Genomic DNA, 14,483 nt, shown 5'->3' with positions numbered 1-14,483 from the left:
GCTACTTTTGTTTATTAATGTATCTGAAAATGTGAAGATTTGTGAAATTCTTTATGTTGTATATTATTCCATTGTATGAATAAACCACAATTTATTTATCCATTCAAAATAAATAAATAAACCAGTGCAGAGACAATCCACATACAGCCATTTCTTCTTTCTATCCTTGGTATAAGTCAAGGGTATACAGTAAATGTGCAAGTAAGGGTTCCCTTGAGTGACGGGGCAGGGGGGAGACAGGGCTGGGACCAAACTGATGAGGCAGGCCCAGGTTTGTCACTTGAGATTATGATGCCAGCACAGAACTCAGAATGCCTGGGATGGATGGATGAGAAACGTCAGCTAAGACTTACCTTCTTGGACCACCTGCTCCTTATCTGTGATCTCTGCCATTCTGCCTCCGCTATGAACGCAACACACACACACACACACACACACACACACACAGTACTGTCCGAATGCTAATGTGCAACTTGCTGGACAATACCCCCCATCTTTCTTGTCTCCCGATCAGGTCCTTAACCTCTCATCTATCTTTTGTCCTTCTTGACCTGACAAGGTCATGGGTCATGTCAGGGATTATGTCATGGATCAGCCCTGCTATCAGGTTCTTTCCTCAGCTCTGACACTGTAGGCCTGCTGGGGGAACCCTCCACACCTTGGCTGACCTCCCATCTTCCTATACCTGCTCTCGAACTACATGCAGTGATGACTTAGTCACTGCCTAATGGTGAACTGCACCATCTTTTTGTGAGTCCTTGCAATCCACTGCTTGGAAAAGTGCCTGGCATGTAATAGGTAATCCATACACGGATGGATGAGTGGGCAGGTGGGTGGAGGAAAGGAGGGATTAATCCAATTGGAGAAACAAGCAGGATAGGCTACAAGGGCCAGTCTGAGCCTCCCTCTGGAATCCAGGGCCATAGGGCATTTGAGCCATGGAGAGTTGAGAAATAAGGCTTCCACAGAGAGCAAACTTTTAAATTAGGAGACTAGGATCTGGAGCACAGGAGAAACTAGAGGCCCACCCCCTCCCTCCCAGGAGCCTGGCTTTCTCAAAGAAAGACTGAGTCACCAATGGTCCACAGCCACACTGTCTGCTTAGCCCTAGACAGACTGACGCTCAGGGGCTCAAACCAGATGCCGAGGGGAAGAGGATGTCTCTACCCTCACTCAGCTTCCCTTGCCTTGCCTCTAGAACAGCCAAATTCACTGGCAGGCTTAACTTCATTGAAGTTGGGAGGAAAGGCTTTAAAACAGACTCTAGTGCTGCTGTAGGGTCACCCAGGCATAGCAATCAGTGTTCCATATTTAAGTCATTCATGGGGGATGTAGGTTGGGGCCCCAATGCAACCAAACTCCATTCTCTTCCATCTGCTCCCGCAATGCCTTCTCTGCCTCACTGTTGTTCTTGTTACCTCGTCCTGGACCTTAAAAGCCTCGCCAGTCCTGGGTGACTAAGGACAGGAAGAACCGGATTAATGGAACAGGGCAATGCAGAGAAAGAGCTCCCAACCCCCAACTTCAATTTCCGTTGCCTTTGTCATAGGAGCAGTCCCCGAAGAAAGGTAGACTTCAGATCAGATTTAGAAACCGAGAGGTCTGGCCTTCCCACCGAGGGCTTTCTCCTGGCTAAAAACTCAGGCCCATCTCCTGAGCCTTTCCCCTGGCCGGCCAGCAGGTGGCACCACCATCAGGGATTTCAAAACCAAAACTATATTAAACTGGAAACTGGGTTTTTTTTTTTTTTTTTTTTTTTCGGTTTTGTTTATGCAAATAGTTCATTCCCTACAACATTCCTCCGGGAATGGTCCCCTCCTTCCCCTCCACAGTCATTCCCTCCGCCTTCCCTCCCCTGCATGACCGCTCTCTCCCTCAATACGGAGTGGATGAAGACACTGTCAGCAGAGTCCAGGATCCAAAGACAGGCCTTGAGAAATGTGAGTAAGGCTGATGGGGACCCAGGAGGGAGGGAGAAGCCAGAGGAGAGAATCCTGGGCATGGAAGGCAACCCTTCCCAAATTCATTCAGGAAGATAGGAACACCCCTCCCTCTCCATACACCTTACCTATTCCCTTACACACAAGCGTGCACATGTCAATACATCCCCCCCATCCCTCCTCCTGAGGACAAAAGGAGATCTTAGACCCATGAGATGATGGCCATGTTCCCTTCTCCCACGCAGCTCCTAGCAGGGGAGCAGCAAGAGGAGAGGATCCACTGTGCCCAGGAGGAGAATGCTCTGTGCATGACTCCATCCGTATTCCATAGGCTGTTTCTTCCAGAGGTCTCTGCTGAGCCTTTGGGAGCCCTATCAAAGAGCCATGACTGGTAACCCTCAGCTTCAATTAACTGGTCCCAAGCCAGCCCTATTCCGGGAAGAGGAGGAGAGTGGTGGGAGAGGGCAGGGGAGGATGGGGAGACAGGCAGAGGGAGTATGATAACCTCTAGACTGGACATTGCCCTGAGGGGAGGAACACCCAATGCAGCGGCTGCAAAGACCAGCCTCTCCCCTTCACCCACCCCCACCTAGAAAATCTCTGTAAGGTGTAAAATGGCCAGAGAGGAAAATGCTGAGCGGTATGACCATCCCAATCCCTCCCCCAGTCGCTGCCCAAATGTAGGGGTGCTACCCCCCTCCAGCACTAGACACCCACTTTCTTTTCGGCAGGTGGCTCTTTTATCTCCTGGTGCCGATCCTGTTCTGCAATATGGGGGGCTCCATCCCCCTTTCACAGAAGCTCTTTGGGGAAGTGACTTCTCCTCTGTACCCCAAGCCTTACCCCAACAACCTTGACAAAACCACTGTGATTACAGTGCCCACAGGATTCAGGGTGAAGCTTGTCTTCTGGCAGTTTGACCTGGAGCCTTCCGAAGGCTGTTTGTATGACTATGTCAAGGTAGGGGATCCGGTTGGGAGGGCAGAGGGAGGCCTGGGTATCTCTGGAAACTGAGGACTTGTACTCTAACCACCTTGGATAGCATCCCCACCCCCACCCCCACCATGGACACAGCCCCAGCCCTGCAAGAGCTGATGGCCCAGTGGAGTCCTGAGAGTCAGGTGACACCATGGATGGGATATCCACTGGGTTTAGAGGCCCTCAGTGAGCACGGAAGGGAGAAACACAGAGGAAGGAATCACAGGCCCCACTTCCAGGAAATTCTGTCTTAAGGAGTCAGAAAAACCATCCTTATCTGCTGACTTGCTGAGAGTCTTTGGAAACAGCTGTGCCTCAGTTTCCCTGTTTCCATGTAGAATATCACATGGCTGCCTTCCTAAACAGGAACGTGGGGAACAGAAATGTGGATGGTGGTAGCCCAATCATAACCCTCAGCAAGGTCAGTGGGCTCAGTCTCCTCGCCTCTGTAATGAGCAAGTGTACTTTCCCAGTCTCAACTTTCTATATGAATAAAAATGAGGTTCCTGATTCAGGATTCAAGTAAAGCCTACACACAAGCAGTGAATACCACTCCCAGGAGACCTTCTGGAGGTTATGAGAGAATAGCATGAAAATGATAGTTTCCCAGGCCAGAGGACTAGAGAAGTTTGCAGGGCTGCGGGGAGGGGTCTTGGTGGCAGGGATAGCGAGGGATGGAGTGGGGGCAGAATGTCTTCCATTTCTAGGGGTTAAGGAACCTGTGAAGAAAGAGATAAGGGAAGCTAGGTGAAGTTGGCCCAGGCAGGGGCTGGAGAGGCTCACCCTCAGCTGAGTGTATCAGAAGGCATGGCTGGACGTGAATGGTTTGCATAAGGTGAGGTGAAGTAGCTGGATAGAAAATAAAGCAGACCACTCCGGGCTCCAGGAATGAAGGGATGCTAATGGCTGGGTAGAGACAACCAGGATTCCAGGGGAAGATGAGCATGGGAGGTGGCGGAAATGAAGAACGGTCTGACACATGCTGGGCGACACAGAACAAGGGAAAGGGCGATGTACCGGGCACAGGGTAACGTGCAAGGAGTTAGCCACTGAAGACTCCGCTGAAAAGATGAAAGTCACCAGGGGAACAACAACAACAAAACAATCACTGGGGGTAGTTTACAATAGCCAGAGCCCCACGGGGAGAAAGCAGGCGGAAGCTGGTCCAGCAGTGGGGCACCGCTCGCTTTCTGGGACAAGAGGAGGCCTTTGCTGACCTTCCGCATGGGACGTGTCTCCTCAACAGCTCTTCTTCCCACCCCTTGTCCTTTCTCCACCAGATCTCTGCTGACAAAAAAACTCTGGGGAGGTTCTGTGGGCAGCTGGGTTCTCCACTGGGCAACCCCCCAGAAGCAAGGGAATTCGTGTCTCAAGGGAACAAGATGCAGCTGACCTTCCACACAGACTTCTCCAACGAGGAGAATGGCACCATTATGTTCCACAAGGGCTTCCTGGCCTACTACCAGGCTGTGGGTGAGTGGCCCCCAGGTGCCTTGTTGCCTGGCCTGAGGGTGTTCAATGGGGACCAGAGAAGGGGAATCTCGAATCCATTGAAACAGGAAGCCTATCCTTCCTTCTTTTCCCTCTGAAGAGAGCTTTTACCAGGAGAAGCCTGCCAACCTGGATTCTGTCACCATTGAGCAGTTCCCAGAAAGCATGAGAGAGGCCTGAAGTTGGGGTGCCCGGGGGGCCCAGTCAGTTAAGTGTCTGACTCTTGGTTTCAGCTCAGGTCATGATCTCAGGGTTGTGACATCGAGCCCTGTGTCAGGCTCTGCACTGGACGGGAAGCCTACATAAGATTCACTCTCTCCCTCCCCCTCTGCTGTCCCCAACCCCCCACTCAAAAAAAAAAAAAAGAGGGCAGGGGGAGGCCTGGAGTTTCAGGTGGCCAGGAGATGATTTTATCTCTAGACCTCTGGTGACTGACCTCTCTGACAGAAGAGCCATTACAGAAGTCCCTGGCAGACAAGGATTTAACTCTTCCTTCCGGAATGTCTTCCAGACCTCGATGAATGTGCTTCCCAGCTCAACTCACTTGAGGAGAATCTCCAGCCCCAATGCCAGCACCTGTGTCATAACTACGTGGGCAGCTACTTCTGTACCTGCCGTCCAGGCTATGAACTTCAGAAGGATGGGCATTCCTGCCAGGGTGAGGTCGGGGCACTGTGGGTGGGAGGCACTGAGCGATGGCTTGTGGGGCCAGCCAGAGAGTCCCTGGTGACCCCCGGCTGGCTCTGCTCTCATAGCTGAGTGCAGCAATGAGCTGTTCACAGAGCCATCGGGCTACGTCTCCAGCCTGGAGTACCCCCAACCCTACCCTCCTGACCTGCGCTGCAACTACAGCATCCGGGTGGAGCGTGGCCTCACCCTCCACCTCAAGTTCCTGGAGCCTTTCGAAATCGATGACCACCAGCAAGTACACTGCCCCTATGACCAGCTACAGGTATAGCCAAGCTCCTCCCTTAGAGACCTCCTTCCTCTCCCTCCCCTCCCCTCTTCCCCACTTCCCACTAGATCCTCTGGCCAGCTGGGACAGGAATAACCAGCATCACACAGGAGCTAGGCAAGTTCCCACACAACTACAAGTAGGTCCTGGGGATCCCTTTTCTCCTCCGGCTGAAAACATATGCAAAAAGCAGAGTTCCCACCACCACCACCATCCTGGTCCAGTGGGAAAATGTCTGAATTGGAGACATGGCCCTTTCCTCTTGCCCACCAGATCTATGCCAATGGGAGGAACATCGGCGAGTTCTGTGGGAAGAAAAGACCCACTGACTTTGACACTAGCAGCAATGCCGTGGATCTGCTGTTCTTCACAGATGAGTCGGGTGACAGCCGAGGCTGGAAGCTGCATTATGTCACTGAAGGTAAGGTTGCCTGGGGGGCCTCTCTCACTGGTCAGCATCAGGGCACAATCAGATGTGTAGAAAGGACAGTGGCTCTGAAATAAACATGTCCTCTGGTCTCCCCAACAGTCATCAAGTGCCCCCAGCCCAAGACCTTAGACAAGTTCACCATCATCCAGGATGTACAGCCCCAATACCAGTTCCGTGACTACTTCATTGCCACCTGCCAACAAGGCTACCAGCTTGTGGAGGTAAGAACCCAAAGAAGAAAGGTGGCCCAGCCATCCAGGTGCATAGGTCCATATCAGATTTAGGCCCAGGGCTGGCTGGATTCACACCTTTGATTTGGAAGATTACTTGATTTACCTGCTCTCAAACTTGACCAGGCGTTGAAAACACTTCAAGTTTTAAAAGCACTGATGTCTGGGTCTCCTGCAAGAGATTGATCCCATTGGTCCAGAGTGTAGCTAGGATGAATTAAAGCTACCCAAGTGATTCCAATGTGCAGCCAAGCTCATGAACTACTGGCCTAGCATAACAACTGTAGGATTTAGGAACTGAAAAAGTAGGGTGGAGTACAAGGAGTGACTCACTCAACATCACAGTGATTTTGTGCAGCAGGGACTAGAACCAAATTTCCTACCGCTTGCCCCAGGGTTTTTTCATTCACAGTGGTGCTCACCCTGGACCCACCACACTGCCCTCAGCTTTGCAGGCTCAGGAATGAACATGGTATTATTGGTTAATCTCACAAAAGCTGGTAAACTAAAATGCTATTCTAAAAAACATACAATTGGAGTGACCCCTGGGGAGGGACACAGGAATGGACATCCTATCTTTGTTCAATAGATCCACTTGGAAGACCTAATTAGAATCTGAGAGAAGACCTTTGGCATGTCCTTAAGTAGTAGTTCATTCATTCAACAAATGTTTTAAGCATTAACTGAGTGTGAGGCAGTGTCCTAGGAGCAGGAGGTCAATAAAAAGAAACACACATATTCACCACAGCCTTCATGCACAGCACTGACATGTTGCATCAAGCTGAGCTAGCCAAGATGAGTTGCTCTTTACTCCTGGATGTTTCTAGCTATACCATGAGGACTGGATGTCCTGGGCCCAGAACATTGGACACTCACATACTCTTTGCTTATGTTATAACCCTTGCTTTCATACGCTACCACAACCCTTACCTTGGCATTTGTCACTTACATCATAGAATTTAAAGTAAGTCATACAGCTTCTCTCATTATTTGCATCACCAAACATCCTAGTTCTCATACAGGTGCTTATGCAATTGTTTCCAGGGCTGACTCTCTGGGATGGTTTTTGGCCTTAATGAGGCTCATTCATATTGTCCAGTTACTTTTTGCCACAGAGGATGCCATTTTCTTGCTTTGTCCCCACTAACTACTCAACTACAATAGCACTTAGCACACATTGGCACCTCAAACACCCTGGAAAGTGGTTGGGCCCTTGCCCTTCAGAACAGTGTGGTCTGGGAGAGATGAGGTGATGCAGGCCTAGATCAATAGGCACTCTAGAGGGAGAAAACTATGGTTCTCCTTCAGAGCACAGTCTTCTGTTCCAATGCAGGAAACATACAACCAGGGTTGCTTTTTTTTTTTTTTTTTTTTTTTTTAAATTTAAAATTGTGAGGTTCAAGGGCACCTGGCTGGCTCATTCAGTAGAGCATGTGACTCCAGATCTCAGGGTCGTGAATTCAAGCCCCCCGTTGGGTGTGGAGCTTACTTATAAAATAAAATAAAATAAAATAAAATAAAATAAAATAAAATAAATAAAATAAATAAAATAATAAAATAAAATAAAATAGTGGGGTTCAAAGGGACTGCAGTGGAAATAGGCAAGAGTCTAGAGAGAGGATTATCAGGTCTGACAATTAGCCCTTGCCTGACTTTCTGCTGTGTGACTCAGTGCTCCCATCTGCACCTCTGGTCTGAGAAAAACAAAGGAGTCACATCCAAGGGGATGCTGAGGTCCGAGAGCCTGAGAGATATCCTTGCATTCCCTGCTGCTCCAGTGTGGGAAAGGCAGGAAGGCAACCTCAGTGCCTCCTCATGCTAATGGCACCTCTACCTCTGTCTACCTCTTCTCATACAGGGAAACCAGGTGCTGCTCTCCTTCACAGCTGTATGTCAAGATGATGGCACTTGGCATCGTGCCATGCCCAGGTGCAGGAGTAAGTCACAACTCAGCAGGTGTCTGCCCCTGGGGAGCTCCCAGCCCCTAGCCATGGGGACCTAGGCTGTGAAAGGAAGAGGGGGCCTAGACTAAGCAAAAAACCTCCCCCTTACTTCTCCTTTGAAGCCCATCCATCACAAGTGCCCCCCACTGACCGAATTTTCAAGGTTCTCAGCCTGTTTTGTGGGCAGAAAACTCAGGTTCTTCCCACTGAAGTTCCAGTACCATCCCTCTCAGTTCTCATATGGCCCTGTGTTCTCTCCAAGTCAAGGACTGCGGGCCACCACGAAGCCTGACAAATGGGGCCTTCAATTACACTACCACAAAGGGGGTGAACACCTACCAGGCCCGTATCCAGTACTACTGCCAGGAGCCTTATTACAAGATGCATACCAGAGGTGGCATCAGTGAGATCCAGCGAGGTAGGAACCCATGCAAATGGCAGCCTCCTTCCTTCCATCTTTTCAGGACATCTTCTGAGAGTTTTCCAACATAATCCTTAGGAGATGTAGATTGAGGTATCTTCCCAGGGCACTGGCTTTAGGGGCCTAAAGTATAGTGCCAAGAGACATCTAGGAGTGTTGAAGGAGGCACCTGAACTGATACAAAGAAAGTCTTAAATCCTATAAACAGTCTACTCTCTCTTACCATCACCATGACCATTACTACTGCCACCCCCACAAGAATTTTCATCATCCCCATCTCTACAACCACCAACACCACCATCATCATTACTACCCCCCACCTTCACCACCACCAACATGACAACCCCACTCCACCACCATCCTCGCCTCTACCTCTACCACCACTATCATTACGACCCCAAACTCCACTACCACCATCACTACCATCATTACCACCACCCTTCCCATCACCCCCACCTCTACCACCACCACCACCATCATCACCATCATCACCACCACCTCCAAACACCTCTACCATCACCACCATCATCACCACCACCACCACCACAATCACACTACAGCTGTACCCGTGGGACTTCCCCCAAAATTCTTCCCACATACCCACTCCCTTGCTACTATGTTGTGATTTTTTACATTTAGGTTTTACTAAATGACTCTGAAAATCATCTTCAAAACTTTTCTTTAAAATGAAAGAAATCACATGCTTTGTAGGGCTAAAACATCCAAAAGAAAAAAGAAAAAATCTTACATATAGATTATATGGTATTATTTAAGAGCTTGGCTTTGAAGTCAGACAATCTTCAGTTTGCATCTTGGTTTTGGAACTTAGAAGTTATGTGACCTTGTGCAAATTATTTAAGCTCAGTTTCCTCATCCAAAAAATGAGAATAATAATGAATCCCTGAAAGTGTCACTGTGGTGCTTAAATTAGATAATGTAGATAAAATGCTTAGCAACAAGCGTGGCATACTGTCAACAATCAGAAAATGTAGCTACCATTATAATCTACTATCCCACTACCAAGATGCAATCACTGATAAGATTTTCATATGTTTCTTCCAGTTTTTATGTCTATTTTCACAAATAGGGATCACATCAAACATGGAGTTAAGTGTTCTGATTTTTTCACTGAATATTAAAACAAAAACATATGTTGGGAGCCCCTCAACGCTTTTAATATTCCATCATTATGTATTTGAACCTTTCCCTTTGATCCTTGTTGGTGTTAGTTCCGAATCTCTCCTGTGCCTGTCCTGCACATTCAATGTTCATTAGCCTCTTAGACCTAGTTTCCCTGTCCACCACCTCCTAGCCTGATCATAGCCCCCTCTTCCCACAGGGGCCTATACCTGCACCGCCCAGGGCATTTGGAAGAATGAATGGGAAGGAGAGAAGATTCCTCGGTGCTTGCCAGGTAAGTGGCCTTGAGGACCACCCCAATGCCTTTTGCAGCCCTCCAGGGCCTCAGAAAAAGCATGCACAGAGGATGGAGACAAAGTAAATGGAGAGACAATCCAGATTCAGGTCAAAAATAGATAAAAGGAATATGGGAAAGAGGAAAGGTGATATCCCAGGAAAAAAGCAGAGAGGAACCCAGAGAATCAAATTCAGTCTTGACAGTCCTGCTTTTTCACTGAGGAGACAGGGAATCAGGGATTTTTAAAAAGCAAGAAAATTCCCAGGAAGAAATAAATAAGAACCAGGAGAAGAGGCTGACAAAAGGCCAAAGACAGTGGTGTGGGAATGGGAGGAGAAAAAGGAAAGAGCCCAGAGCCAAAAGAAGGGCTGTAGGGGGAACTGACTGACCACAGAAAGGAAGAGGGCAGGCCAGGCCTGACTTGTCCTCGCCTTCTGTCTCTCCTTTCCAGTGTGTGGGAAACCCGTCAACCCTGTGGAACAGAAGCAGCGTATCATTGGAGGGCAAAAGGCCAAGCTGGGCAACTTCCCCTGGCAAGCCTTCACCAACATCTATGGGCGAGGGGGTGGAGCCCTGCTGGGAGACCGCTGGATCCTCACAGCTGCCCACACCCTCTACCCCAAGGATCATGATGCACAAAGCAATGCCACTGTGGATGTGTTCCTGGGCCACGTAAGCGTGGAAGAGATCACAAAACTAGCAAACCATCCTGTCCGCAGGGTCAGCATTCACCCGGACTACCGCCAGGATGAGTCCCACAATTTTGAGGGGGACATTGCCCTCTTGGAGCTAGAAAATAGTGTCACCCTGGGACCCAACCTCCTCCCCATCTGCCTCCCTGACAACGAGACCTTCTATGATAGGGGCCTCATGGGCTATGTCAGTGGCTTTGGGATAATGGAGGAGAGGCTTTCTTATGACCTCAAATTTATCCGTCTGCCCGTAGCTAAACGAGAGGCATGTGAGAGCTGGCTCAGGAAAAATAAAAGGAAGGATGTGTTTTCTCAAAACATGTTCTGTGCTGGGGACCCATCTCTAAAGCAGGATGCCTGTCAGGGGGATAGCGGAGGGGTCTTTGCAGTGAAGGATGAGAACAGTGATCGCTGGGTGGCCACAGGCATCGTATCCTGGGGCATCGGGTGCAGCAGGGGCTATGGCTTCTACACCAAATTACTCAACTATGTGGACTGGATCAAGAAGGAGATGGAGGGGGAGGGCTGAACCCAGAATTCGCTAGATCAGAATCCAGAGAGCAGTGCATTAAAAAAAATTATCTGATAACCACTAAGAATCCTTATTAAAATCACTGATGCAGAAAGACACCGTGTGAAATAAATGCTCTTTTCTATAACCTCATTCCCATTCTTTGCCTAAAACAACACAAAGGTCACCTTTCTTCCCTTCAAGGATTATAGAAGATATACTCCACATTCTCTACTTATCATTGTCCTCTTCCATTTTTATACCATTGGATAATTGAAACTCTTTCCAAATAAAATTTTATGAGAAATTCCAGTGTGCAAAATGAGTTAAAAGTAGTTATCAATATAAAAATAAAAATATTTAGTAACATCATATTTAAAATACATAGGAAAGCAGGGGCACCTGGGTGGCTCAGTCAGTTAAGCACCTGCTTCTTGATCTCAGCTCAGGTCTTCACTTCAGGGCTGTGAGTTCAAGCCCTGTGTTGGGCTCCATGTTGGGTATGGAGCCTACTTAAAAAAAAAAAAATTCTTAGGAAAGCAATAAGAACAAAAAAGTTTATGCACACATTTACAGTTAGGGTTTTATATAACATTTTATTTCTAATTTTGTTTTGATTGTATGATGAAGAAAATCCTGATTTTCCCACATATGTAGTTGCAAATATAAGGGTTTTTTTAAAGCTTATTTTCCAATCTCTAAATATTTTTCTCTCTTTTTTTAAAGATTTAATTTTTTAAAAGATTTTATTTATTTATTCATGAGAGAGAGAGAGAAACAGAGAGAGGCGGAGATGCAGGCAGAGGGAGAAGCAGGCTCTATGCAGGGAGCCCGACGTGGGACTAGAGCCCAGGTCTCCAGGATCACACCCCGGGCTGAAGGCAGCGCTAAACCGCTGAGCCACCCAGGCTGCCCAAAGATTTCATATTTAAATAATTTCTATACCCAATGTGGGGTTCGAACTCACAACTCTGAGATCAAGAGTCACAAGCTCCCCTGACTGAGCCAGTCAGGTGCCCCTCTAAATATTTCATAAAAGAGGAGTGGTATGAAACTTTTGTTTCCAAGTTGAAAGATTAACAATATTTTCAAACAACTTGTATTACCTAAGACACATTTAAGGGTTAGAGAAGGACCTCAAAGCATTGTAAGTATTTATAATAGCATAGTAAGTATTTATAATAGAATATTATCATAATGTTATTGCATAACTGACTCATCTGGACTTGTTTGAACAACTTTACATGAACTGACATACACAGGTCTGAACTTTAAAAGGTCAATGCAGAGGCACCTGGGTGGCTCAGTTGGTTGGTTGACTGTCTGACTCTTGATTTAGGCTCAGGTCATTGTGATCTCAGGGCCTTGTGATCAAGCCCCACATAGGGCTCTGCACTCAGCATGGAGTCCACTTGAGATTCTCTCCCTCCCTCTCCTTCTGCCCCTCCCTTTGTTCACACTCTCTCTCTAAACAAATAAAATATTTTTAAAATAATAAATAAATAAATAAATAAATAAATAAATAAATAAATAAAAAGACCAGTGCAGAGTTAAAGCCTTCCTAAGTAAGTAATGAGAATTTATTTTTCTTTTTTAAAGATTTTATTTATTTATTCATGAGAGACAGAGAAAGGCAGAGATATAGACAGAGGAAGAAGCAGACTCCCCGCAGGGAGCTGGATGTGGGACTCGATCCCAGGACCCCAGGATCATGACCTGAGCCAAAGGCAGACGCTTAACCAGGTGCCCCAGTAATGAGAATTCTTAAGCCCAAATCCGAGTCCACAATCCCTTATCTGACATCCTCAGGGCCAAGTGCTTTTCAATATTCAAGATCTTACAGATTTAAGAAACATAACATACTGTCTATTATGTAATGTCCCCAGCAGGTCTAGGGCAGCACTCTAGGGCAATAAAACAGAGGAATAATCCCTCCAAAAAGCATTTGAATATTCACAGTATATGAGATAGATAAAGACTCTAAACAGCTACCCATCAGGTCAAGTTTTGCCACTAAATAACTTTTGGTGCCAAACTATTAAAACACTTTTAGGTTTTAGGAGCACTTTAGATGTCTGTGTTACAGACTTCAGGACTTGCATAGACAGAAATAACAGGAAAATGTTTTCTTTTATAGTCTACACAAAAGCATCCACAAGTTATAGGTAATGTGGAGCACGTGCTGATGCAGTAATTAGTATTTTTCAGAATTCCAGGATTCCAATGGAGATGGAAGAGGAGTGGGTAGAGGAGCCAGAAGTGGTGAGAACAAAAACTGAAACCAAAATGAAAATATCGAACTATATTATTTCTAAGGTTCCTGTAAATTTAAGAATCTCAGTCCTTTGTCCTTATTGTAATCATCAAATGTGATCCCAACAGAGCCCAGTGACTGCTCTGATCCTCCCGGTTCCCATGTCCCTCCTCCAAAGTCTTATGTGGCTTATCCTTTAAATACTCAGGAGTAAAATACATAAGGTTGAAACCAATGTCCTATGAATAGAGATCAAAAAAGAAAATACAAATTAAGGTTAAGCTTTGGGGCGTAAGCTAACTCAATGAAAGGAAAATACTTAAATTAAGACACCATCTTTTTAGCTGTAAGATTGGCAATGATAATATATTATGTTGGTGAAGATGTAAAGAAAGCATCACGCATGCATTACTTGTTGGAATGTGAACTGGTACACACTCTATAAGGAGCAATGTGGCAACGTGCAATCAAAACCACAAATGCACATGCCTTTGACCTAGAGATTCCATTTCTAGGAATTTTTCTCACAGATACTCTCACATATGAGATAATTACATATGTACAAGGTTAGTAATCGAAGCATTGTTTATGACAGCAAAGTATTAGAATCCTGAATTCTGAAAGGTCTGGTACCAAAGTTTCAGTATATTATGGAATATCCAAATAATGAAATATAATGTAGTCATTCAATTTCTAAATGAAAAATGTAAAAAGCAGGACAGTGTGTATAAAATATCACTATTTGTATAAAAAAGAGGAGTGAGTTGCTTCTATACGTACAAAATATTGCTGGAAAGATATATAAGAAACAATGGTAGTTTCTAGGGGAGGGCAATAGTAAGAAGAAAAGTTATCACTGTGTATGGTTTTGATCTTTCAAATTTTGAGCCCAAAAATGGAGACGGGGCTCTATTAAAACATTCTTTAAATTTAAAAAACTTTCAAAAGAGTAACATCATTGAGAAGGTGGATGTTTGGCAAAGATTGAAGGAAGTTAGATATTCAGAAATCTAGGAAAAGGCATTCCAGGAAAAGGAAACAGCCAGTGAAAAGGTCCTGAGACAAGAACATGCTTGATCTACTAGAGTGTTGCAGAGCAGCCAATGCAAAGAAATGTAAACTTACATTTTCAACTAGCTGGTCTCCCTCTGGCTGCTGTATTGAGGTCAGATTGCAGGTGGGAAAGGGCATAAAGAGGACCAATTAGGAAGCAATTATGGT

At 46.3% G+C, this 14,483-nt stretch overlaps 1 protein-coding gene across 1 annotated transcript; it reads left to right on the top strand.

The window, feature by feature from the left end:
* Positions 1-1,771: 1,771 nt before the first annotated feature.
* Positions 1,772-11,156, top strand: C1R (complement C1r). The gene is made up of 11 exons (XM_038576659.1): positions 1,772-1,940; positions 2,672-2,900; positions 4,199-4,391; positions 4,921-5,067; positions 5,165-5,361; positions 5,638-5,785; positions 5,894-6,015; positions 7,883-7,961; positions 8,230-8,385; positions 9,728-9,802; positions 10,257-11,156. Coding segments are annotated over exons 1-11 (2,118 nt in total). The 5' UTR covers positions 1,772-1,938; the 3' UTR covers positions 11,027-11,156.
* The last annotated feature ends 3,327 nt before the right edge of the window (positions 11,157-14,483 follow it).

This window comes from Canis lupus, chromosome 27 (genome assembly GCF_011100685.1).
Source record: "Canis lupus familiaris isolate Mischka breed German Shepherd chromosome 27, alternate assembly UU_Cfam_GSD_1.0, whole genome shotgun sequence".
NCBI lineage: Eukaryota > Metazoa > Chordata > Mammalia > Carnivora > Canidae > Canis > Canis lupus.
The sequence above is the reverse complement of the archived record's forward strand: the minus strand, read 5'-3'. Positions and strand labels throughout refer to the sequence as shown.